The sequence below is a fragment of the Grammomys surdaster genome, unplaced genomic scaffold, assembly GCF_004785775.1.
Source record: "Grammomys surdaster isolate TR1022 unplaced genomic scaffold, NIH_TR_1.0 126076, whole genome shotgun sequence".
NCBI lineage: Eukaryota > Metazoa > Chordata > Mammalia > Rodentia > Muridae > Grammomys > Grammomys surdaster.
This window is the reverse complement of record NW_021620885.1, coordinates 1,220,531-1,246,568: the sequence shown is the minus strand read 5'-3', so window position 1 is coordinate 1,246,568 and position 26,038 is coordinate 1,220,531. Positions and strand designations below refer to the sequence as shown.

The following is a 26,038-nucleotide window of genomic DNA, read 5'->3' as shown; positions in this document are numbered from 1 at the left end:
TTAGTCTCACACCACATAAGTTGTGCACTTTATTCACTAATTTTCTTGATACTAAATAATGAAATGTAAACCAATGATTTCCAGGTTCATAAGTTTGTTCTCTGTTCAGCAAGCTCTTCCCTGCCCGAGGGTAGAGTGGTTCTGATCTCAGTGAGCCTCACTGTGAGCTACTGTTTGTGAGTCTTGTATCCAGTTTGCTTCACCCCAGCATGTACCCACCATTGGCATCAGGGTAACTGGGTCACCAGTGCTGGCTTGGGAGAGATCACTACTCAGGATGATTTCATTTCCAATAAATAACTCTATGGACAACAGGAGAAGGTTCGTAAGTGAGGATAGTATTTGTAGATTACCTAAGGCCAATCAAATTGTAAGCATTTGCAAATCTGGGCCTTATAATTTTATGTAAGAAAAAAATCTTACTGTGTGTCCATTATTGATATCCTGTGTATTCTGATAAGTTAAAACTGTCCTTTCCTTTTCAGCCGTATGGTTCCCTAAGACCACCCATTGTCAGAGTGACACGTGGAAAGATGTACTCAGACGTGACCTGCTTCCTTGAACATGTTACTCACAAAGTCCGCCTGTACAATATACAGGGTAAGAAAACGGTGTGGCTGTCAGACACACAGGCTTGCTGGTGAAGTCACACTTTTCTTCTGTCTTTCTTACTGAACTCTAAGTTGTTTAGAGACAATGTAGTCTTTTGAAATTGACTCTGTACCTGCAGCCTGACTTCCAATGTCATATTTGCCTTCAGATGGTTGAATGGTGAAGCCTTCTCATTTACTAGGTTGACATTCATCCTTCTGCATCTCCTGCTTCCTCATTAGCATCTAACTTAAGATTATCACCCAGAAACCTTATGTTGAACACCTGGAAGCAATTCAGTATTTAGCTGTGGTTTTATAAAATAGAATATTAGCATAGTTACTAGACCAGTGACTCCAGTAGCTTCAACTATCTTAGAAGAATCTTTATAGGGTTGCTACTTGCAGTTGTCCTGATGTTCCCAGCCTGAAACAAGTTGGGAAGGAGAACATTGGACACTTGACTTTTCGTACACGGGAGAAATAAGGAATGCCACCAGCTGACCCTGTCTGCTGACGAGCATGGATTGCTTTTAAATTGTGGAGAAAGGCATTATGGTCACAGAATTTCTTAGCTAACCAATGTTCAGTTTCTTGATTTCATAGTCTAAGCTTAATCTTGCTTTTGTTTAATTATGTGACTTCATATTTTGCTAGTTTTGCCTTTTTTCTCTGTTACTAGTCATGGTCAGTTTTTTGCTCCTTGGAACTCTTGGGAATAATACAGTGCACTTTCCAGTCCACCATGGAAGTCCCCTAGAGATGATGGGAAAACTAACACTAGGCATGACTTTGGGCCCAACTGTGACTTCCGTGTGACAGAATGACCTCGCATCACAAGAAAGCCTGTAATTATAAAGCCCCCCCCCTTTAAGTTTCCCAAAACCTCCAGTAAGTCAGAACCATGGAGTAAGGGGTGGGGGTCAGTTTGGCCGTTTTCAGTAATTCATTCCTGGAAGCTTTAACATCACATTTTCAACAATTGCCAACTGCTTCATATTATAGGTGAGAAACACTATCAGGCATTAAAGTATTCGTGTGGCTTTTGTTTTACTTACAACTTATACACTTAAATACTTACATACTTATAACTATAACCCAAGTTACTTGAGAGGCTGAATCAGGGAGATTGAAACTTTAAACAATGGCGTGGGTAAGTTAGTGAGGCCTTGTCTCATAGAAAAGAAGCCTAGGGCTAGACTGTGTACTGGAATGGTGGCCTAGCATGTGTCAGATCCTAGGTTCAGTCCTTGGCATTGGGTTCTCTGAGAAAATACAGGTTATTAGCATGTATCAACTGTAAAGGTTTCATGATGACATCTCCATACTCGTATAATGTACCTTAATCATATTCACTCCTTCTAGGTCTCCTTGTCCCCTCTTTTCCTTCCACAAGACGACTTCCACGTCCCACTCTTCCTTACTTGTGTTAGGAGACAAGGCATTTCAAAATAGTTACTGGAGAAATGCCTCTGAAATGTCTAACCTCATTGAAACACATTTCCTTAGTTGCTTTGCTTTTATTTAGTCCTACATGTTTATGCCGCTGGATCTCCTGAGCTTCCCCTGGGTTCTCCTGTGAAGTCCTATTTTGGGATGGCCTGAGTAACATAGATACTTCTCTTCTGCTGCTGGTGTCTGTGACTTAGCCTGCTGTCACAGACCAGCAGCTGATTTGGAAAGTAATCTGCTCTGACGTGCCTGTTTCCTTCTGCCAAGAAACTGTGCTGTCACAACTAAGTGGCTGTCATCTTTCCCTCACCTTTCTTCTATCCTTCTCCTGGCCGCAGCCCTGTCCAGCCTGACTGGCAGCTTGGCAGGAAGAGCTGGGGCCTCTGAGGTTCAGCTGGCAGCTGCTGGCTCTCTGTCAGAGTCCATTTCCATTTGTTGGCTTGAGTTCTTTCTCTGTTCTCTGCTTTGTCCTTTTATTTCCTAGTACTTCCTTTCTGAATTGTGCTGTCTCTCCTCCTCATTCTGGCTTAGGTGCACAGCTTTTGGCAATGCTGCCAATGGACAGGTTCCTCTCATTACCAAACTGACAGCCTTGCACGTCAGCAGCCTCTGGGGTCTGGTTCTTGACCTAGGCTCACCTTTTCTCAGCATTCATAACCTATTCACTGTAGTTGTTACATAAGTATTTCCAAATCTAGGAGTATAATTTCTTGATGGTTCTTGAAATATCCAGAAGTATGGCCTCTAGGGAATGGAGGTACTCTTAAAATAAACTTTAGTTTTCTGAATAGGGTACAAACAATGTTGACATAGTTTGTTGTGTTTTTTTTTTTATGCAAACTCAGTATTGGATTTCTCAATGGGTAGAATAAAGTTGGAATGACACATTTTTTTCCCAGTATTAGATTTTTGTAGCTCAAAAGCAGGTGAGTTTAGAAGTGTGTTTGAAAGGACAGGTAAGGTAATGTAAAGCTAGCTGAGAGCACTTTTCTGAATGAGCTTTATTCTGGTTGTCTGGATTAACCCTGAAGTCAGCATATGAGACTTGAAGTGACAGACCAACCTTGGTGTCCTTTCTAGTGACAGACCAACCTTGCTGTCCTTTCTAGTGACAGGTCAACCTTGCTGTCCTTCCTTTCTCACCCTGAGCAGACAAAACACCTGAATCATCTAAAAGGCTTTTTCTAAACCATATCACCTCCCACATCTGAGGTTGACCTCCTTTCAACAAGTTTGCCTCTCAGGAGAGATTAGCCACATGCAGGAGAGACTTAGCCTTTCCTTGCCCCATGGTCTCTGTGACCCGCTCCCATCTGCTCTTCCATTGTCTTCAAGGACTCTTCATGTGGGTTTTGATTCACTGAGGTTCTCATGAAGTCACTCAAAGCTTGAGGTAGGAATGTGCAGTCTTCAAATGGATGATATTTGGTGTTTAAAATATGATGAAGTTTCTAAGTGTTTAGAAATACCCAAGAGTTCTTGAATATGCTACAGTTTGTCTTTCCTAGTAAACAGGTGTTTAGATGACTAAATGCTCTGTCAACAGGTCAGTTTCTTATACAGAACAAGACCTCCAGGGAGTGTGGATGTTTCTGTGGGTTGACTCTCAGCTAATATTTCTTAAAATAACAAAATATACCTCGAATTTAACCTCCTGTGCTGTTTCTATATCTAGGCTAGTTCCCCGCCCTCTCCAATATGCCCAGTGTTTACTGAACAAGTAGTAATGAATGAAGCCTGTTTGTTATTTGTATCAAATTTCTTTTGAATTTAAATTTGTATCAGTATTTTATTTTTTAATATTTATTTTAAGTTTTGTGTGCACACATGTACACATAGGTACTGGTGCTTGCAGAGGCCAAAAGAGGGTGTTGGATCCCTGGGATGTGGTGTTACAGGCTGGGAACAACACTTGGGTCCTTGCAAGAGCAGTACATCTCTTAACCACTGAACAACTTTTCTAGCCCCTTTATTAAGATTTTAAGCTAGCATACAAAGTAATCGTTTTCCTTATGGAATTTCAAATAAGTACCAAATTTATGACACAGGAAATAATGGGATTTTTAATATTGTTTTCTCATGCACATGTCATTATAGTATGTTTTTTTCTGTTAGTTTTACATCATATTTTATTATTATTTAGCAACATTGACAAATAGAAAATGAGTTAATCTTACAGATTGTCTCTTGATAGTCTATTCAGTATTCATTTTAATGAGCTAGTCTTTCCCAAATATACAGAGCTGACCAAACACCCTCTCAGTCCTCTGTGTGTGTTCCACTTCCTTTTTGCATAGTGTAACTTCTGTCAAGGATATAAATCAAATGCTTCCCAGATTTCACAGACCAATTGGTCATTACTGACTATGAGACTAACTGAGTTGAGAGGGCTTGGTATAGCCACCTGCTATATTGAATTCTAGGTTCTCTATTTACATCCACCACAGATTTGGAAAATAACTAGTTCACTTGAAAGGCTCACTGTTTCTTAAAGTCACTTAGCTATTCACAAATGCCATGTTTAAGGGCTGGAGAAATAGCTCACCAATTAAGAGCATGGCTGTTCTTACAGAGGACCCAAGTTCAATGACCAGCACTTACATGGTGGTTCAGAAGCATCCCTAACTCCAGTTGGAGGGAGTCTCTTCTCACCTACTCAGGCATTTCATGCCTGTGGCAGGCAGGCAGGCAGGCAGGCAGGCAGATAGACAGACAGACACACACCCCGTACACACACACACACACACACACACACACACAAACTAAAGAACTCAATTTTAAGAAAAATAAATATGTTTGTCCTTTCATTATCTCTCACATGTCACATTCAGAAGCATTCTAGAAGAAATCTCACAGGAAATCTTATGCTCACAAACTTTGAAAAATCAAGATCAGTGCAGCTTCAGCATTGTCTGAGGAAATTCTTTGGTGTTTTTTGTTTTGGTCAAGTTGACTAAGAAATCTATTTATGGCCTGCACAATTTAATCTGACACCCCTTGGAACCATTTGGAAATATCTTCTAAAAGATTAGTTTGTAGGAAAATGACATTTTCTCTGGTGATAACACATGGATGGGGGAATAGGAATTAATTTTTCTTTTCATTAAGTTGATATTTGAGGCTTCCTCCTGTTCTCCTTCTGTAGGAAATAGTATATATGATATGATCAAGTGTCATGCTTGAGAGTGAACATCTACAAAAGGAGCACCATAGTGATCAGTCAGCACCATGGCCAACTAAAGCTGCACTTCTTCTTCACAGTTGTATTTATTAGACTTTTTTATGTCCCAGCTCTCTGACATCAACCACACTTTGAAAAATTAGGTTGCCATGGGTTACCAGCATATCATGTATGTTTTCACTGGCAAAAGGTTTAGGTCCCATATCTGTTTACTGTCCTCTGTCAAGCTCCCACTGCCTCGAGGCTGTTTTTTCTAGACAGATGCTTGTGAATGAGCAACAAAGTTGGGGGTGGGGCGTGTTTCAGCCTTAGGAGAAATATCTAAAGCGCAATATTTTCATTCTCTTTTCAACAACATATTATAACAGTACTACATGTGTGTAATGGATTGTGCTAAAGGAAAACAAACGGCCTGAAGCAAACAAGTAATGAACTGCTGTCCATAGCACAGAAGGAAAAACTCCTTTGACTCAGAAGAGTGAGGAGCATCTGTAGCCAGCAAGCAGAGTGCTCAGGTTCTCTCTACCCTGTTCTGAGGATATTATATAAAACTTAGTGGGTTCATTATGATGCTTGACTTTTAGAGGCTCAGGATGTCCTTCCCCTGGTAAAACGTGTAAGGTATTCCCATTGAGGATGAGGGAGCCCAGTCTTAGTGCAAATCCTTTATGTGACCTCTCTGAAAGCTACATAACCTTTTGAATTTATCCTTTAAGTTCCTGGTAACTCTGTTTCTTAATTGGTAGAAAGAGCACAGGACCAACTATGAATAACCATCAGAGAGTCTTCATAAGACTTAGAAGCAAATGAGATCTCCTGTGCTTAACTGCTTATTCTAAAGTTGTCTGCTAAGGATGCCTGAGTTGGGAGCCTCCAGCCCTGGGGTCCACCCCCTTGTAACCAAGATCCCAGTGTTTTATTGAAGTTGTTTTATATTTCTATAAAATGATTCATGAGAATGTTGAAATGGCTTACAATCAATCTCCTGTATTCCCTCAGTGCTATATTCTATGTTTAGTATAAGAGTAAGAACCATTAAGTTACAGCTAACCAGACCTAGGTAATTAAAACATTTTCGGAATAAAATGTGCAATTGCCTGCTAAGGACTTTTTCCTTTTAATTGGACTTTTAAAAATTGAAATAAGTCACTATGTGTGGAACCTGATTATGCAAGAGAAAGTTATTTTAAGGATTCATAAGTATATTCTGGTTATACCAATTCAGACTCAGGATGTCTTGGCTCTTTGGGTTGTAGCTGCTTCGTCAGATGCTGCTCCATAACAGGGAAATGGCATCCCTGGTGAGCTTTGCTGAACTCTGGTACTTGGTCCCAGGATTGGAAGTACATAAACGTGCATGTGAGCAATTCCAAGCTCTGATTCTGCAATGGGGACAGTTGCAAACTCCACATCAGGGACTTTAGTGGGGATAACTAAGTTACAATACAGGAAGCCAAGTGATGTGTTAAGTGTTGTATTCATTTAAGAGACAGAGTAGGCCAGACAAATTATGTAATTTGTATCTAAAATATAAAAATGACCAAATGAAGTCATTGGAGGTAAGAGAGGTGGAGGATTTGATGTCAGGGTGAGTTTTAGGGTGCTAAGTCTTGACAAAACATCGAAATGGGCAGAAAGAAAGGAAAAGAAAAGGGAGGTTGGTTAGGTCAAACCTTGTTCTTTAGATGAAGGACTCTGTGTCTCCTATGTTTTTTCTAAACTGATATGATATTTTTATTTATATATTTAAATAATTGCAAAGTATGTCATTGTAGTTAACAGTGACATCTAAGAATAGACATATCCACGGGTAGCAATTCATTGCACAGTCATGAATTTTTAAAGGGGTTATACAAACTGTTCCCTGGCAATCCTCACTTCCACATCTTCGTTTTCTTCCATTCTGTGTCCCCACTGGATATATCCTAATACTGCATTTTTGTGTTCAAGAGTATTGTTGGTTGGTTGACTTTTTGTGACTTCTCTGAGACTTTAACCCTATCTGTTGAGCATATATGTGTGCACAGATGTTTAAAGTTTAAAAACTCATCCTAAGGCTCTAAGTGTTAGGTCTTTCTGGATTGAGTTATTAAAACAATATAAATAATACATTACTGTTTTGAGTATTTGTTTTATAAACTTTAATGGAAATGCTTCTCTCAGTGAACTGTATCTTTTGGTTTTTATAAGTACCAAATGCAAAGGTGCATTACTTACTCAGATTAGAAGCGGGTGATGGAAACAAAGGTTATTGGACTATTATTTAATAATGAACTCCTTCTGAGTCAGGCACTATATACAGTCATATTGCCTGTCAACCTGATTGAGCATCCCTTCAATTTTGTTAAAGGCAAACAGTTGAAAAGTAGGTTTGACAATATTTGATAGTCATTTACAAATCTAATCAGATACCAATATCTCAAATTATATTTGCTCAGCATCCATGTGAGTGGGAATGGGTGAGAAGTGTGTTTCAGTTCCACACTACCTACTCTGCCTCCTCCCTCCCTCCCTCCCCCCCCCCCTCCCTCCCTCCCTCCCTCCTCCTTCTCCCTTCCTCCCTCCTCCCTCCCTTCTTTGTGCCTCCTTCTAAACTGTAAGTTGAGAGAAGTACTATAAAGAGTAGTAGAGAAAGGAGTTTACAGGCTTGTAGCTCCATGGCAGGATTATTTTGGACAGATGAACATAGCGTGATTTATGAACTCCCTGCTTCCTTGGAGGAGCATGTCTGAGAGCTGGACGGAAGTGGGTTGAGAGTGCTCCTCAGTCTGCAGTGGGCGCAGTTCTCTGCTCTTCTGTCTTTAGCCAGGACAAGTCTTGGGCATGGGGAAAGTGCCGAGGAGTCAGGGAGGTAAGCTCCTGTGCTGTCTTCCCAGGCTAGTGCTCTGTCTTGTTGACTACTGTCTTATGTTGATGATGATTTGAAGACGGGAATTGTTTGATGTGTTATGTTCCTTCCCAAACCTGTTGATTCATGAAGTCATTGTTTTTTCTTTTGGAAAAGCAGCTTTTTTGTGGGGAATGGGGGTGGTCATCTTTTAAACCTTCTTCAAATGAATCATTCCCTGTGGATCTCATCTTAACCAATATTTGCACTTTACCCTCTTCTAAGCACTTGCTTCTGCACTTCCTTTGCCCTGGGCCTGATTTTTGCCCTGGGACATTCCCCCTAGGCTATCTCATGCCTGTAGCTACTGGGATGCATCTGGGTCAGGGTTTGTGCCTGAAAAAGAACTGCAGAGTGTCTGGACCCAACATCCTATCCTCTTCTCCTGTCCCACTTGCTGATCCTTCCCTCCGTTCAGATAGCCTCCTTCTGCTCCTGACTAACACATGCTCTGGTACCTTCTCTCTCTGTGTTCTGCTCCCCATAAAGTCTTCTCTTTTTTTCTTTATTTCATTGTACCTTCTAGAATCTTGACCTGTCACTCATCTAGAAGCCACATAAGAGAAACAAATGTGGGATTTCTCTTTCTGGTTTATTTCATTTACCACAGTGATTTGCAGGTCCACCTATTTTCCTGTAAGTTCTGTGATTTTTTTCCTCTTTCTTATTTTTTTAATAAATGAATAAATAAATGAATCTGATTGTCAGTTGATCACATTTTCTTTCCCCATTCATTCATTGATGAGTATCTAGCCTGGCTCCATTTCTTTAGTTATTGTACCTATTACAACACTGCATATGGACACATGTCTCTGTCATAGCAAGCTTTTCATAGTTTTGGTGATTTAAGTTGAAAATATTCTGAAATTTTCACTAGGAAATAGTCAAAAAGTCCAAAGCCCTTAATTTCCCAACAGCTGCTGTTGCCCTGCTTCTCCTATATGTAACTGCCCAGTCCTTCTTAGCTCAGAGATGAAGAGGAAGGGGGATGAAGACAGTCAGAGTAGAAGGCTACAGTGTTTCCTGAGCCTTGGGGAGGTGGGGTGATATCGATGTCCAGTCTATGGATGAGCACTCAGTTACTTATAATCAGTCAGCACTTTGAACAGTTATACGTCTCTGCATTGACTGTGACCTACTGCAATAAAAAGCTTTTCTGATCATGGTTGAGAGCAGCACAGATCTATGGATATTAACACAAATATTTAGAAGTCAGTTTAACATGACAGTATAGTAAAACAAGAGCCTAGATCTAGGGCCCATGACCTCCCTTGCTATGGTCTCTGACTATGTTTATAGCATCAGGTGTGCATTTACTTCTGTGGAGCAATCTCAAATCTAATCTGGTTTTCCATAAGTGTCAACATGCACTGCTAGGTCATTTGAAAGGAGAAGTCTCAATCCAAGAATTACCTATGTACGATTGGTATGTGGACATGTCTGAACCAGTGACGTAGAAGTGGGTGGTACTATTCCTCAGGCAGGTCGTCCTCGTGCGTGGCTGTGTGCCTGTGTGGGTGTGCATGTCCCTCAGTGGTGAATTGTACCTGCAAGTGTAATATAAAATAAACTCTTTCCTGGAACTTGGTTTTGGTCAGAGTATTTTATCACAGCAGCAGAAAAATAATTAGAATACTATCATGAATAGTCTTGCCACTAATGTACCAGTGGGCACATCTTGCCTGCTGGTTAGTACTGTAATATGTGGGGATCAACACTGGCTAAGATGATTGTTGTCTGTTCTCCCCCACATGCCTGTATACCACCTTCCAGTACTATGAAAGAGAGGCAATAGAGAGTTTCCTGATCAGTTCAAGATTAATTTCTCTGTATCCTTCAATGAAAGTCTGTAGTGTCTTCAGTAATCTATGGTGGGCAACTAAGAACAATGGCAACATCTCCCTTAATAAACTATCCCTCAATGCCCCAATGCTGGTTTCCTGGTTTCCACATGTACTCTAGGCTAAATACACAGATGTGCACCTAAAGAAACAAATGATAGATTTAAAGCTATGGTCCACATAGGAAAGGACATGTGACTTTTTTTCTAGTTGGGTACAAGCCAGATCCTTTCTTGACCTAATCACAGGGTGAGGGCCACTTATAAGATACTGGATTCTTGCTGGGACGTGTTCAGGGCTCTCTTGCTTTTTATTCCAAACCCTTTCCTCTCATTTCCTTTGACTGGATATGGCAAAAGTGCTATCCGATTTAGCAGAGTCTATCCCTTGGGATAGACTTTGTATTTCAGAACTATTCAAATGAGGTGACGTGGAGAGACCAACACCAATCTGTTCAGCACCAAGTTAGGCTGCTGCAAGTGGATTTGGCAAAGAAAAGACAAGGGGCATAGGGAGTGGGCAGGAGGTAGCGCAAACAAGTGGAGGCAATGGGTAGAAACATCAGAAACACCCCCCCAACACACACACACACACACACACACACACACACACACTGTCATGCCAGAGTCCTTACACCTCTGCATATTCCCTGTGCCTTACCTTCCACACCCGGGGAATAATAAGGATGGCCTCCAGCACTGCTCTCTCAAGGAATATGTATCTTAGGTCACTAAGCTAATTCTAAGCAAATATTAAATAGCCAAGGCTTCCTCTCTCTTGATCGCATTTTTCTGACCTATTCTGCAGGGGAAGGCCCTGAGGATACCAGCACTATTTGTCTGCACATCTGAAGCTGCTGCTCTAAAATTAAAATGTGACTGAGCCTCCTGCTGGCAATACATTGTTTTTCTGACATGTAGGAAAATATTCTTTCTTTCCAAGTGCTGTAAAATATTTTTATAAACATAAATAACACATACATACTCCTTTGCCACAGTTTTAGTGCATTATACATGTAATATTCAGCCCTTTGTGTCTCTCTCTGCCCCACACATTCTTCAGGAGAAGAAATGCAGGCATGTTCTCGTCTGCACATGGGCAGCTCCATGCCTCTGGAAAACTGTAGCATGATGTTTATGTCTATTTTGAGTACTACACAAGAGTGCACTCTCTCCAGGAAGCCTGTCTTCCTTGACAGACAGCTGCCCCATTCTTGTCCTTTGCAGCACTGTACCCCATAGCATGGCAGTTTTCTAGTCATTTCCCTCTTGATGGGCATCTGACATGTTCTCCCAAATTTTACCCTTAGAAGTAGTAGTCAGAGGACATGCAAGTGTGTGCTTCTGGTACTACACTGTGCTCCTCTCAGCTCCAAGGTGGCGAGGAACACTTCTGGGCTTCTCAGCTAAGATTGTGAGTAGTACAGTCAATAGGAACTCCGGTGGAACAGAGCCTGTGTCTGGAGTCATTTGAAAATAAACTTCACTATAAAAAGCTTGCAAATTAAAACCACTGGAATTAACTAGATCCAAAGACTATACATCTCACTGAACCTACACAGTTAGAATAGCCAGGTTTTTAAATACATATTATTTTCTTAATTTCTAAAGAGAGTAGTCGTTTACAAATAGGGATGGGGTTGTTTTGTAAAGAAGCCTGGGTGCCGACAAGCCATATCCCTTAACTAGATTTCAGTAGGTTGCTCTCTTGTACTGGATCATCCCAATATCTACCTCCCTTTCCCCACCCCTTTCTTCCCTTCCTTCCTCCCTCCCTTTTCTGTTCCCCTTTCCTCCTTCCTCTTCTGCTTTCCTTACTCTGTGTCTAAAGTCTTCTTTCTACTCAGTTACTAGAAGCATGGTTTCTCCTCTCCCAAACCTCCCTTGTAAAGCAGCTTCAGCTCTCCAGTCAGTGGTCTGCTGGAAACATGGTGACTGAGAGGTTTATCAGTGATGCCACCAGCCAGCAGGTGACATCCTCCCAGGCTTAGGGCAGAGTTACATAAGTGATCTGTGAAGAGTATGGTCTCAGGAAGTGTCAGCTGGCTACCCTCCATGCCCTCTTTGCTTGTGCCCATTAGTTAGCAAACATGCTATTATGCCTATACACTGCAAGGAGCCCACATTCTCACGAGTGTGCTTGCCCATGATGAAAATTGCTATTCCTTTGTTTTTCCAGATATTTTCACTTTACCACATGCCAATTCTGTTTCCTCCTATGCCAGATTATTTCTTTTTGATTAGGGATGTGTTTTTCTTTCTTAGTTACTTCTGTTGAATGGTGATTCAGCCCTTAGTGTACTCAGAAATTAGAAGTGCAATGTAAGGATGGTGTGTAAGATAGCTTGTCTGTGAGAAGCCAGGAAACTCAGAAGACACACTGCCTCCCTGCAGGGCAGAGGCTCAAGTCTGCCTTATACCTGGACAGCAGCTCAGGGAGAGACTTGCTGGCCTCTTGGCTGGTTTGGGCACTACTTCTTAACCACCTCTAGTCTTGCTTTGTGTTGATCAGGACAGGCATCCTCCACTCTCTCTGCAGCAAAAGGGCAAATCTCAGTACTGTCTCCTCATGACTACGTCCCAGCGGTGGCTTTGCTCTTTCCTCTTTAGTGGACTAACCTTGTACAACAGAAACCGTTTTTCTTTCTCAGGATTACAGAAAACCCACATTAACCTAGAGAGCCCTGGTTGCACAAGCTAGAGAGATGCACTTTAATAAATTAGCTATCTTTTTCTGTCACTTACTCTACAGAGTGCAGGCCAGTGGTCTTAACTGGCCTCTAGGGTGTTCTCCACTCAACTCTCAGGTCTCTCTGGAGGAGCTCAGAGAATTCTGGACAGAGCAGACAAGGTTGGCAGCCTTCCATCATAGACACACTTATTGTTTACCTGGTCTCTTTGAGGACACCGGCACACTGAGTTGCTTTTATTATAAGCACAGATTTTTAATTGTTTGGGTTTTTTTCATAATAGGCATTTTAACTTTGAACTTAGTGTGGAAGCCTATCTCGATTCCAAATTTCAATCAGTTCCTTGCAGATTTGTGAGTGAACTCGGGCTCCTTTTTAAGGGGTTTGAAGTATCTGTTGTCACAGCAGGATCTGAGCACAGTATTGGGCTTGAGAAAGATGACTTTCTCAATGGAATAATTTATCATTGCCAGAGGTAACATGAAATTATTAATTTTTCCCTTAAAGAATGTTCTTTGTAAATGTTTTCTAGAGAGACATGAATTGAAATTAATGATATTCTCTCTTGTTAAGACTTCATTTTATTTCATGTATTCTTTTGACCCCTGAGAGAATATCTAATCTAGAGAGAGGGAAAGATAAAACACCGGCAGAAATCCTGCAGGCACTCTCAGTGAACTGGAGTTAGCTTCCGGTCACCATCTGTGTTCCTTTGAGCTACATGAGCACATTCATTTTTGTTGGAGATCTAATTTTGAAGGTTTGGATGCATTGAACTTGGGGCCACACTTATGCTAAGTACATGGTCTACTACTGAGCTACACCACAAGCCTCGTGCTGTGTATTTGTGTATCTTAGGTTCATTAAATTTTCACATGCATTTCATTTTAGCTTAAAAACATTCCAGTGTCTATAAACATAATAAAAGTAATGTTTGCATCCAGAGTGATATATATCATAGCTCAAAGAAGATTGTATTGTACTATGAAATTCATACACACACACATACAGACATACGCGCGCGCGCGCACACACACACTCATTTAACTTGTCAATACTATTGTAGAAGTATTCTTTCTTTTAAACTAGCTAGTCCATAGTTCTTACTTACAGCTATTAAAAAAAGTGCCCGCCCGCCCCGAGTTTCTTCCCCTGGCAGTTGTACTCCGTGAGTTGAAAACATTAGAGGCTGAGGTTGATACCAGGTGAGGGACTTGAAGAGTCATGCACCAGAGTAGAGTTCTGTGCATTTCTGGAGATTCTGTTGGTAGAAGTTTCAGTCCATTTTCTATCTTCAGCACCATATTATTATTTATTCTCTGTGTTACCTATTTTCATGTCAGCTTCACACAAGCTGGAGTCACTTGGGAAGAGGGAACCTCAGATGAGAAAAGGCTCCCACCAGATTGGCCTGTGGGTAAGCCTATGGGGTGTTTTCTTGATTGACGGGAGAGAACCCAGATCACTGTGAGCAGTGCTGCCCTGGGCTGTTGTCCTGGAAGCTGTTAAGAATGCAGGCTGAACAAGCCATGAGGAGCAAGCCAGGAAGCAGCTCTCCTGTATGGCTCCTGCATCAGCTCTTTACTCCAGGTTCTGCTTCAAATTCTTGTCTTACTTCCCTTCACGGTGACCTGTACAAGGACATAAAAGCTGATACAGCCCTTTCTCCTCAAGTGACTTCAGTCATGGTGCTTTATCATAGCAAACCCTAACTAAACAGGGTTCATAATATCCAGTGTACCTCCAGATACCTGTAGTGCCTGAACTAGTAGTATGTACATCCTTTCCCAAAAGTCCCAAAACTCCTCTGTGACTCGTTACTTTATAGGAATAAATGGGCTCTTTTTGGCTCCCATGGAAAAGAGTCTTCCTTTCTCTGTTCTTCTTCTTCCTTTTCTTAATGTATTTTATCTTGTTAAAGAGTCTGCTAGTTGTCAGCTCGGTTGGCGTCACTATATACATACACACACAAGTACACACATACATACATGTTCACACATACAAACACACACATATATGTATACATACACACATATTACATACACATAAACATGCACATATATACATGCATACATGTATATATACACATATACACAAATATTACACACATATATACACGCACGTCTATATGCACACATACACACAAATATTACATATACACACAAACATACATATATATACATATACACATACATACACACACATATATATATATCCATATGTACACACGTGTATACATATATATCTACACACACACACACACACACAGATTAGACACACACGCACACATGTCTCCAGGGTAATTGGAACATCACAAGGATCATCTTTGGGAGAGAACCAGGACTAGGTCTCCTCTTCTGCCTTCTTTCCCTGCATCTATGGACAAGATATTGTAATATCTGTCCTACACATACTCCATCTCTACTAAATCTGTTGAATTTCTACACAACACTTCTCTCCGTCTCTGAAATTGACCCCAGGCTTCCCTGAGGACGCAACAATGCAGTTAATGTACAGTGTCAAATAGCCACTTTAGTTTTTTGCAAAAGAATTATAAAAATCTAAGTTTGACACATCTTCAAACTGTCTTCTCCTCTATGTTCTAAAAGGTAGAATGGATCATGCCATAACAAGAGACCCAAGGGACAAGGAAACACAAATAAAATTGATTTAATTTCTAAGACTTCCTTCAAATTACAACCCATAAATACCAGTATGTTAATAAAGCCCCTAGCTATAAATTATCTCATGGGATCCTGTCTTCTTATAAGACATTGAAAAGGTGGTAACACTGTATTGAGTGAGCAGAACATAAACTCAGTAGTTCCTGATTCTATCGTATCAAAGAGAGCAAGGTCGTGGTGCCTTTCCTGGGGAGAATGGTTCAGGTGAGAGGCTGGCCTGTGGGTCCTGGTCTGTCCTTACTTCCTGTCTTCCTTCCCCTCAGAACCACTGAGAACTATGCAGTGTGCTATACTCCTGCCTTCTCTCAGCCTTTTATATAGTCTTTTCATATAGTCTTAAATACTGTCTCCAGTCTGATGTCAAAAAGAAAATGTTAAATACAGGAAGAGATCTTACAGTATATTTAATAAATGTGCAAACAATAATTGCTTTTGTTAATGTATATTTTCTTTTAAATTTAGGAATAGAAGGGCAGTCCATGGAAGTTTCTAATATTGTGGACATCAGGAATGTGCATAACCGTGAGATTGTAATGAGAATTTCATCTAAAATAAACAACCAAAACAGATATTATACTGACCTAAATGGATACCAGGTAATTTCCTCTAAAATCACTGTGATGGATGTATTTATATGCCATTTTATTTGTATATTTATGTGATATTTGCAGAGGATATGTACGTTCATGTGTGGAATGTGTAATTTTTAAGCAGAATAATTGTCCAGTTAATTTTGAGTCATTTAAAAACTATTCCTAAAGTTGCCAACTATTTCTAGGATTGAGCCAGTTTTAACAGTTGTAAGTTCTACTGTCAGATTTCCAAAGGTAGAAGAAACCTTTGAGAGAGATCATATTTTTAGAATATCTACTTATAAAACTTTATCATTATTATTATTATTTTATTGAAAGCTAAGGGGCTAGAGAGTGTCACCTGGAGAGGAGATTGTTCCGTTCCTCACACTCATGTTACCTGGCTCATAACCACTTGTAACTCCAGTCCCCGGGGGTTTGGCCCGTCTGCGCACCTAGATGCACATGATACACATAAAATATCGCTCTCTGTCTCTGTCTCGCTCACACAAATTTTTTAAAAAATAAATCTTTAAAAATGAGAATTTGATCATCATTAATAAATTTATTAAACACTTTTCTAAAATTATACATAAAAGGAAACATAAGTAGGGATTGAAAGATATCTTTTTATTTACAAAGAACTCATGGATACATGGCCATTGATTCCTTCTGGTATAGTAAGGACATCGTTAAGTTTATGGCAGTCCTTTGAATCTGTTAACATTGATGTGCACATTTATGCATGCATGTCCATAGAGAGGTATATGCCACTTTAGAAGTGTGGGCACCTACATATTTAATCAAAACTATCATATATAATTATAAAATATAGTAAGAAAATTCTTATATTTTACTTGTATATTACAGATTCTTTTAATTGTGCTTAAGAGAATTCTTTGGACTGTTACCTTAATTTCTATTACTTAGAATGTGTATGTGTGACAACATATCTTTTGAATAATACCACTAAAAACATGAGCATATTTTTGAAGCATTTGCATTTCAAAAATTCCTGGCTATGAATAGAAATAATTTCACAACATATGCTTTTTTACTTGGTCTGATTTTCAACTGACTATAAGTGGAAAGGGCTGGATAATTTTCTCTTCTATGATTTCCTGAAAAAAGTTAAATTTAAACCTTCTCCAGAGAACAAAAATCGCAGTGTACATTCTGATTAGAATGCTACTTCTGCTGCTGCCCTTTGGTTTTCAAATGAAACTTTGACTTCATGGTGATTCATTTTTCTTATGTACAAAAAGAAAACATTTTCTTAAAATCTCACAGAAACAAGTATTTGTGTATGTTGCTTTACATGTGAAAAAGAAAACTTAGTAAAACCTGAATTATTAAAAATATGCACTTTGTTGCCAATGATAAGACAAGATACTGATATTATTTCCGGTCCACAGTGTAAATAATTCTTATAATAAGCCCTGTTTTAACCTATGGAAATTGTAGTTCTTGGGCAAAACTAGAGAGACTCAACAGGTGGTGGGACAGGAAGAACACAGCTGAGGTCTCTCTGCCTGCCTTCATAATTGTAAAGCTACTTTCTGATGGAGTATGGGGAGAAGGCTTACTCAGAGGAATAGAGAGTTCTTTGGCGGTAGCCTGCCTGCTTGCTGCCTTGTCTTCCTTCCTCTTTGTCCCTCCCTTCTCTTCTTCTCTCCTCCCCTCTGTCCCTCTCTTGTCCTAATCACCCACTGCTTCCTCTCCTAGTGTTGCCATGAGTTTGTTTTACCACAAAGTGGATCTCTTAAAAGAACAGAACATTATTCTTGGAAACCAGCTGTCTGGAGTCAGGCTGTGTACAAGGCCACGTTCCCCAGCATCCTCTCCTGCTGCTTGCCAGCTTCTTGCATTCACTTATAGGCAGCCTCTGGTGCTGTTCAGTGTGTGCTTCTTCCTCTGTGTCTCCTGATGTCCCCACATTGTCTCTCTGTGTGTCCACATTTCTTTAGTACAAGAATGTCAGGTTTGAACTATGTCAGTTTCTGAAAACAGTCATCTCAAAATCAGATCAGTTTCATAGGTTATAGTTCAATATTAATTTGAAGATATTCACTGTAACCAGTAGGTGGTGAGGACCCTTGAAGGCTTGTTGAGGATGCTGAAGGTCAGATCTTGGATAAGCTTAGGCAGGACCACCCTTCCATTGCTAGGTACTCGGTTCTCATGAATCAGGGTACTAACTTTCTGCATGTACTGTTTTTGTTTTTTTTTTACAAGTTTAAACAAGGAGGTGGTATTTTAAAGTGGTAACAGGGAGGTAGCATTTTGAAGTGATAGGAGTAAAACCCAGTGATAACAGAATCCTGAGCACATACTGACTTTTAGTACTGACAGCCTCTCAAAAGGTAAAATCTATGTCATGCTTTCAAATCCGAGGCTGCAATGCTGGAATTCAGAACTCTCTCAATCGAAAATAAATAAGAGTAAACACTGAAATTTTTTAACTATGAGTATGGCCTTGATTATAATGTAATATGTTAGAGGATTTGGTGGCAAGCTCTGTGGTGTTTATTAAAACTGACTCAAGAATAATCGATACTTCTTAAATGGGGATGGAGGGCTACTGTGCTCAGCAGTCGCTACAAAGCAGTGTGCTAGATCTAGATGAAAAATGAAGACTTAATACTTTCATCATTTGTTTTATGCAAATACGGGAAGCTGGACGACTTCTGCTGGGCACTTTTTATTGTGACTTTAAATAAAAATGCCTGTTTTAAAATCTGGACAAGTTCTACCTTTCACAGTTAAAAATTGTCTTCTGAGGAGGGCCTGGTAGTTTCTCTGCATATGATTTTGGTTTGTGTGTGTGTGTGTGTGTGGTGTGTGTGTGTGTGTGTGTGTGTGTGTGTTTGTTTTTGTTTTTGTTTTTTTTCGTGACAGAGTTTCTCTGTATAGTCCTGGCTGACCTGGAACTCACTCTGTAGACCAGGCTGGCCTCGAACTCAGAAATCCTCCTGCTTCTGCCTCCCGAGTGCTGGGATTAAAGGCATGCACCACCACTTCCCGGCTACTGCATATGATTTTAAGGAGTGTTTTAATTTTAAAATATTTCTTTGCTTAAACAAGAACAGAAATTATGCCTTTTCTCTTTGGAAAAGAGATAATTAAATAATCTAATTCCTAAAAGCATATGTGTAAATAATACATGTACAAAATATGAATTGCTTGGTTTCCTAGATTCAACCTAGAAGGACCATGAACAAACTGCCTCTTCAAGCCAATGTTTACCCAATGAGCACAATGGCGTACATCCAGGATGCTGGGCACAGGCTCACGCTGCTTTCCGCTCAGTCTTTGGGCGCTTCCAGTATGGCTTCTGGTATGTGTTGCTAATATTCCACTCTGAAAGCTCTCAGTTCTAGCTATATAATATTTCTGTGGTCAAATATATTAATTATTCACCCCATTAACTGCTCTCCTTTAAGAATTAGACAAGTAGTTAACACAGGGCTTTATGAGAAGTACGTAAGATAAATATTCTCAGTCTTAAGGTAATGAACAGGAGGCTAAGATGCCTGGATGGTTTTAAAGATGAAGTCTCTCCATTAGCTTTTCATTGTAACAAGAACATCTTTGGGCAAGAAGTACATTTCGGTTCACAATCTCAGAGTCTTCAGTTTGTAATCACTCGGCTCTCAAGATTTGAAGCTGTAGTGAGTTGACATCATGGTAGTTAGGAAGAAGAATGAAAGAGACAGGAAAGGAAGGGGAAGAGGGAGGATACACCTTTTCAGCTTTTGACCAATGACCCCACTCGACTAAGCCCTACCTGTAGTCGCCCATTTAGCTGTGAAACCCCTGTGAGTTACAATTGATGGAGTTAGCTTTGATCTCATCACTTCTGAGTGGCTCTGATAACTCAGGACCATGCCTTCAACAGATTGGCTTTGGGAAGCATTTCATGTACAAAATGCAGCTGAAATTTACTTTTGCTAGTCTATCATTTACAGAGATATCTGTGATTTACTGGATTGGAAACCTAAAACTCCAGAATTTTACGCAATTTGCTCACATTTAAAAAAAAAGAATGTTGTAGTTCAAACTTACAGTATTGGATTTCTTTGTTTTTTTCTGGTGGTACTCTGACCTGTCCCCTCAAAGGCTTCATATGCGGAAGACCTGCTCCCACAGCTGTGATGTCACTGGAGAGTGATTGCTAAGCAGTAATAAAGGAAAGCAGAAATGATAACATGTGTTATGTATTCTTAGTAGCTACTGTGACTTATTATCAAAAGATAGCCCATTGTCTCAGAGTATCTGGGTCCTCCTCCTTAACTCAAAGGGAACTGAATTCACAGCAAGGCAGACAGGTTTCTGTTTAAGCAGTCTTCAATGAATATCTGAATAAAATTATCCTGGTCACAATTATTTGTTTCTTTGTTTTAGGTCAAATTGAAGTCTTCATGGATCGAAGACTCATGCAAGATGATAATCGTGGCCTCGGGCAAGGCGTCCATGATAATAAGATTACCGCTAATTTGTTCCGAATCCTGCTAGAGAAGAGAAGTGGTGTGAACATGGTAGGAAACACTAACTAGCCTTTCTTACGTTGGTGGTTCTTCCTCACCAAAATCGAAGGTGATAACAAATTTTAAAGGCAATTTCTAATGTTGAGATGTCTGTATGATAAACTTAGCTCATACTTATAGAAATGTGTCAGTTAGAAATATTAAATAAGGGCTACATGTGGACCATATAGATTTTTTTCTTTCTCTTTACTATATAGCCAAAACAATTTCAGGAAAGCAGTTTGGCTGACATTATTTTCAAAGAAAGACTGATTATTGAGCTAAGAATTACAGAACAGACAGTTTAACTCTATACAGTCAGTGTATTCTAAGCCCTAGTGACTGTATTATAGTCTTAAGCTTATTATTTGAAAACAGACTGGCTTTATGCCTTCCATAGTCAGTATTATTGCTCTGCATAAAACCCCAGCACTTTGTGAAGCAGTTGGACAAGCTGAACTACGTACAGGTGAGCAACCTGTCTTCTCACTGACGTCAATATAGGCACCAAAATCTTACCACTGGCTTGTGAACCCTTCATGTTGGGTCCTTTGTCACCTAGGTGTCTTGCATGACTCACCAATGGCTTCTGCTGTTGGATCACTGATTTTCCTTCAATGCCAAGTTCTTCCTGTGCCCTTTTACTCTGTGGCATGGTTGTACACACCCTTTCCTCCTTCCTTTCAAGAGAACTCTTGGCAGTCATTCAGAGGAGAGCCAACTTCTTTCCTGCCCACATTGTCTCTGCTTATGCCTGCTCTCAACTGTCTGTCTCCTAGTCATGTCTGAGTATGATTACTTTGGGCCATTAATTCTATGAGAGTCCAGACTGTGTCTTTCTCTGCTTCTAGGATCATTTCTATGTAGAGGAGGGATCCAATGTGTCATATAAATGCCCACATGCTAGTGAATGAGAACTGCAGAGTTTTGTATACTGTATTGTTGCCTGGTAATTGTGGTCCTCTAGACTCCTGGAACATGTACACCTCATCTGCAGACATCACTGGCTTCTCTGTCCGTGTAGACGGTTTATACACCAAATAGATTGATGGGATGAAAACAGGATTTAACACAAAGGATTTTATAGTATTGAGAATTACTGGGGGGGGGGGATAATTCACATTCATTTTAGATGTAAAAATTTGTATCAGCTCTTGAGACTTCCTGTCTTAATCACTGACGAAACAGCCTGGTTTGAAAACTAAAGCTACATTGGTTTCTTCTCCTGTTATTGACACTAGCGTACAAAAATAAGGAAGACAGATGGGGAAAGGTCACCTTAGAACCTACTGTAGAGGGCTTACCAAGCTCAAGAGCGAATGCTCATATTAGTGGGGACCAGAATACCTGGTAAGCCTGAGGGGAATACCCTCAGAATACCCTTATAAACCTGAGAACACGCTTTCCCAGAATGCCCTGATAAACCTGAGAACACATATCCCAGAATGCCCTGGTAAACCTAAGGACACATATCCCATTGAGAGTGATATGTCAGTTCCAGCTGACAGTTTCTATATGGGAATGCTGGACAACGTAACTCAGAGTTCTAGTTTCTTGGTCACAAAACAAATATCTCTTTACCAAGGGCTTGAGGGTACCGTGTGTGTGTGTGTGTGTGTGTGTGTGTGTGTGTGTGTGTGTGTGTGTGTGTGTGTAGGTGTAGGTGTAGTGAGAGGGTGGTTAATGTTTTTGTTTTATTATTATGGTTTTATGTGACTGTGTAGTTCTGACAATCTGAACTCTATGTGATCAGGCTGGTCTCAAATTCACAGAGATACTATTGTCTCTGTCTCCTAAGTACTGTCATTTAAAGATATGCACCACCATGCCCACTCTTTTTGGTTTTGAAATCTGCGTTTCTAAAGAGGTAGCTTTTAAAAATCTTTAATGCCATGCAGACATACTAAAACATGGCTTCTTCAATTAATAATTGAGTTTCAAGCACAAACATTTATTAGGCTCCTACTATGTGTTAGGTCAAAGTGCATAAGCAAAGATGTTTTCTACAGTGGCGATAGGCTGGACACCCGTTCACTTTTACATCTACAACAAATGCATAACTGAAGACCTCTTTCTTACACATCATCTGTGAGGTTCAATTAGGTGAAGAGGAAGCCTTCGATGCTGAAAGATTGGACAACGTGTGTGACATTAATAAAGGACAGACACCAAGGAGTAGCCAGAGAAGTTCAGCTCCTGATTAAAGACTACCACAAGAAGAAGTTTTCAGCTCTTCTATGTGGTTTGAATCCACAGAAGCTGGAACTCTTTTTTTTTTTTCTTGACTGTCCTAAATTGTTTATTGGATAGGAATTGTACAAATATGTGTATTAGCGGTAACGGTGGAGCTGGAGAGTATTGCGCCTTCTCCAGGCTGCAGAGCGAGAACCACCAATAGTATGGTGGAACTTGTGGCCCTTTCCAAGGCCATAGCTCTTTCGGCCAGAAGCTGGAACTCTTAAATGTCAAGCTGTACAAAGGATAGACTCATGTATCCTGAAACCTTACAACCCACAGGAAGCCAAGTAGTTTTTAGTACCTGGCAATATCAGATAACTTAAGGGCTGGCAGATACACTTGTGGCTTAAACAAACAGATAACACCTCTACTGCAAAGATGTTTTAGGAATTTAGGTTGCTCCCAAGACTTGGAGCTTATAACATTGCCTTTTTAGTGAGTTAAAAAGTATAGTTATCTGTAGGCATCCTGCTGAGCCCCTTGTTACTGTCAGTATTAGAAAGTACCTGAATGGGGAACCCTGGCTGGGACTTTTATTTACTGTCCAGGCCATCCTTAACACTGCTATTTGTCCATTGGACTTTGATGGAGAGAACTAACTACACCCTTGTCTTAATTCACTTGTCTTGCTGAAAACAATAAAACTGACAGAGCTTTAATTCGGTGAATAGTTGAATTTAAAACAGTTTCCTTTTACACCATTTTGTCAAAACATCTTTGATTTTGAACCTTGTTTATTCCATGCGAAAGTCAATGGTAGCAGTTTGCAGCTCAAATCCACAGAGCAGCCTGCATCGCCATCCTTGGGTCTTACCTACACATTTCAGCTCTACGTTGCCAAGGTCTTATCTTTGGATCTCCTAGTTCTGTGAATTTGAGCTAGGACCCATGGATGGATTTTGTAACGGCAGCCCAAGCGGGAAAACACTATGGTCAAGGGAACAGTTCTGGCTTGGATGATAGTATAGATGCATAGCATTCTGAATGGATGATTCATCAGCGAAGCTCCTCCTCTGTCCCCGAGTGTCTAGGATCCCTCCAGTACAGAACAAAAGCTATAGAGTGTTTCCTGAATGCATCTTGACCTAGAATGGACTGAACTTGTCTTGAATCTTTTAAGGCTGTGTTTTCCTTTCTGTTGGAATCTTTCATCTTCCATTACTCAGAAATGATTTTGTCAGCAATCCTGACCTAGATTATGGAGTCGTTTGATCCAGGAGTCCTTTAAGTGCCTTGTCGAGCATGCTCCCTTTCTAGACGTGTTACCTGCAAGCCACATTGAATGACAGTGTTGTTGGAGAATGCTGCTCTATGTGCGTCAGTCGCGTTTGCAGAGAATGTGCATACATTCCAATACAGTTCTTTTGCAACAAACTTTCCGTCAGAATCTTAATATTGCAACATTCCTCTGATGTCATTAGGTATTTTTCTCTCCATGGTCTGAATTGTAATGACATCAGGTGTTAGCTGATCTTTTGGCATACTATAAGTCAACTTTTGCTGCCACCCTTCTGATCAATGCTAGTCTGACATTCTAAAATCTAAGCTCTGTATCTTACAAATCTAGTCTTTTCACACAGATATACAAGTCACACCTTTGTGTGCTGTATCACACAAAAAGATGCAAAACCTGGAGACATTAGTCATTTAAAAAATTAAATACATAAAATGGAGCTTCCCACATGCCTTCTTTTATTCTTTGGGCAGTATTAGCTAAGGGTCTATCTAGGCATTGATTTTTTTCAAGTTTTTTTTTCTTTCCTTTTTTGAGATATGGTTTCTCAGTGTGGCCCTGGCTGTCCTGGAACTCACTCAAAAGATCAGACTGGCCTTGAACTCTCAAATATCTGCCTGCCTCTGCCTCTTGGGTGCTGGGATTAAAGGCATGTGCTGCCATGGCCCAGCTAATTTTTCAATGTTTTATATTACCTAGTTTACCAGGTTCCTAACCCTGGTAGATTTATTTGATGTTTGACATATATAAATGTTGCCTCATAATGATAGATACATTCTAGCTTAGAGTGATGTATTTTTAAAGTGTGCTGAGTAAAAGGGTACTATATATTATATAATAACTATATTATATATATATTATATAGTGACTATATATTATTATATAATTACTATATATTATATAATAATAAGGGTATATATTATATAATAACATTCAGAACAGTTCCTGTTTTAAAATGAAATAGAATGAAGAAGTTGATGCTAACTTGCCAAATTCAAAGATCTCTGATGATCTAAATATGTTGCCAGTGCTTTTAATGTCTTGAAAACATCAGATTCTTTGAATAATTTTGTTTTGTTTTATATTTGTAGGTGGTCTCCTGTAGCTCAGATTGACTTCTAACTCAGTATTTAGCCAAGACTGCTAGTTTCTGTTTGCAGTGCTGGAGTTATAAGCATGTGCCAATACAGCCAGCTGGTTTGGTTTGGTTTGGTTTAATTACATCAGTTGATAAGGTTTTGGTTTCAAAGGTTTTTTTAAATCACTTATGAAATACAGTTTTAGATCCATATATGCCCTGTTAAATGTCTCAAATGAACTCAAGAGTGTGTGGCTGAAACCCTGAAGAGGGTGTGACATTCAACATTGTGTGAGATATGGGACATTATTTTCTTGTACTTTGAAAGTTTCATAGTAGGTTGGGAGTTTTCATAAAAAGCTTCTCATTATCAAAAAAGTAGAATTAGGTACAGGAGATGGTTAAAGTGTAAGTTATTAGACACTGTCGGATTGTCTTCTGTGAGCTTGACACTCTACTGTGTATTTTCTGTGACGGTCTTCAGTGAAGTATACCTCAGAGTATTCATGGACTTTTGTGTTTAAGTTTTATCAGACAATGAATTGATTTGATGGGTGCTGCAGATACAAAACTTGTAAGCGTTTGTGCTTTTTCTTGACAGGAAGAAGACAAGAAGAGCCCTGTCAGCTACCCTTCCCTCCTCAGCCACATGACTTCCTCCTTCCTCAATCATCCCTTTCTCCCCATGGTACTGAGTGGCCAGCTCCCTTCCCCCGCCTTTGAGCTGCTGAGTGAATTTCCTCTGCTGCAGTCCTCTCTACCTTGTGATATCCATCTGGTTAATCTACGGACAATACAGTCAAAGGTAAATGCCAAAATCTGTCTGCATGAACTTGCTTATGTTCAGTACTTGGTTCAAGGGGTAAGCTTTAGAGCAGTTGCTCTACAGGCCTGCTCTTGCAGAGGACCTGGGTTCAGTTCCTAGGACCTCATGTGAGTAGCTTATAACTGCCTATAACTCAGCTCTAGGGGCCCCTCCCTGACTCATCTGGACTTTGTGTTTACACACACACACACAGAGAGAGAGAGAGAGAGAGAGAGAGAGAGAGAGAGAGAGAGAGAGAGA

General features: G+C 40.1%; 1 protein-coding gene across 2 annotated transcripts in view; it reads left to right on the top strand.

Annotated features, from left to right (window-relative positions):
* Man2a1 (mannosidase alpha class 2A member 1) overlaps positions 1-26,038 on the top strand; it is a 170,032-nt gene that overhangs the window by 128,516 nt on the left and 15,478 nt on the right. For both annotated transcript variants that reach the window (XM_028755697.1, XM_028755698.1), the window contains exons 16-20: positions 486-600; positions 15,787-15,920; positions 19,092-19,233; positions 20,301-20,434; positions 25,574-25,777. In XM_028755697.1, the coding sequence (XP_028611530.1) occupies positions 486-600; positions 15,787-15,920; positions 19,092-19,233; positions 20,301-20,434; positions 25,574-25,777 (729 nt within the window). The remainder of the gene's footprint in view (positions 1-485; positions 601-15,786; positions 15,921-19,091; positions 19,234-20,300; positions 20,435-25,573; positions 25,778-26,038) is intronic.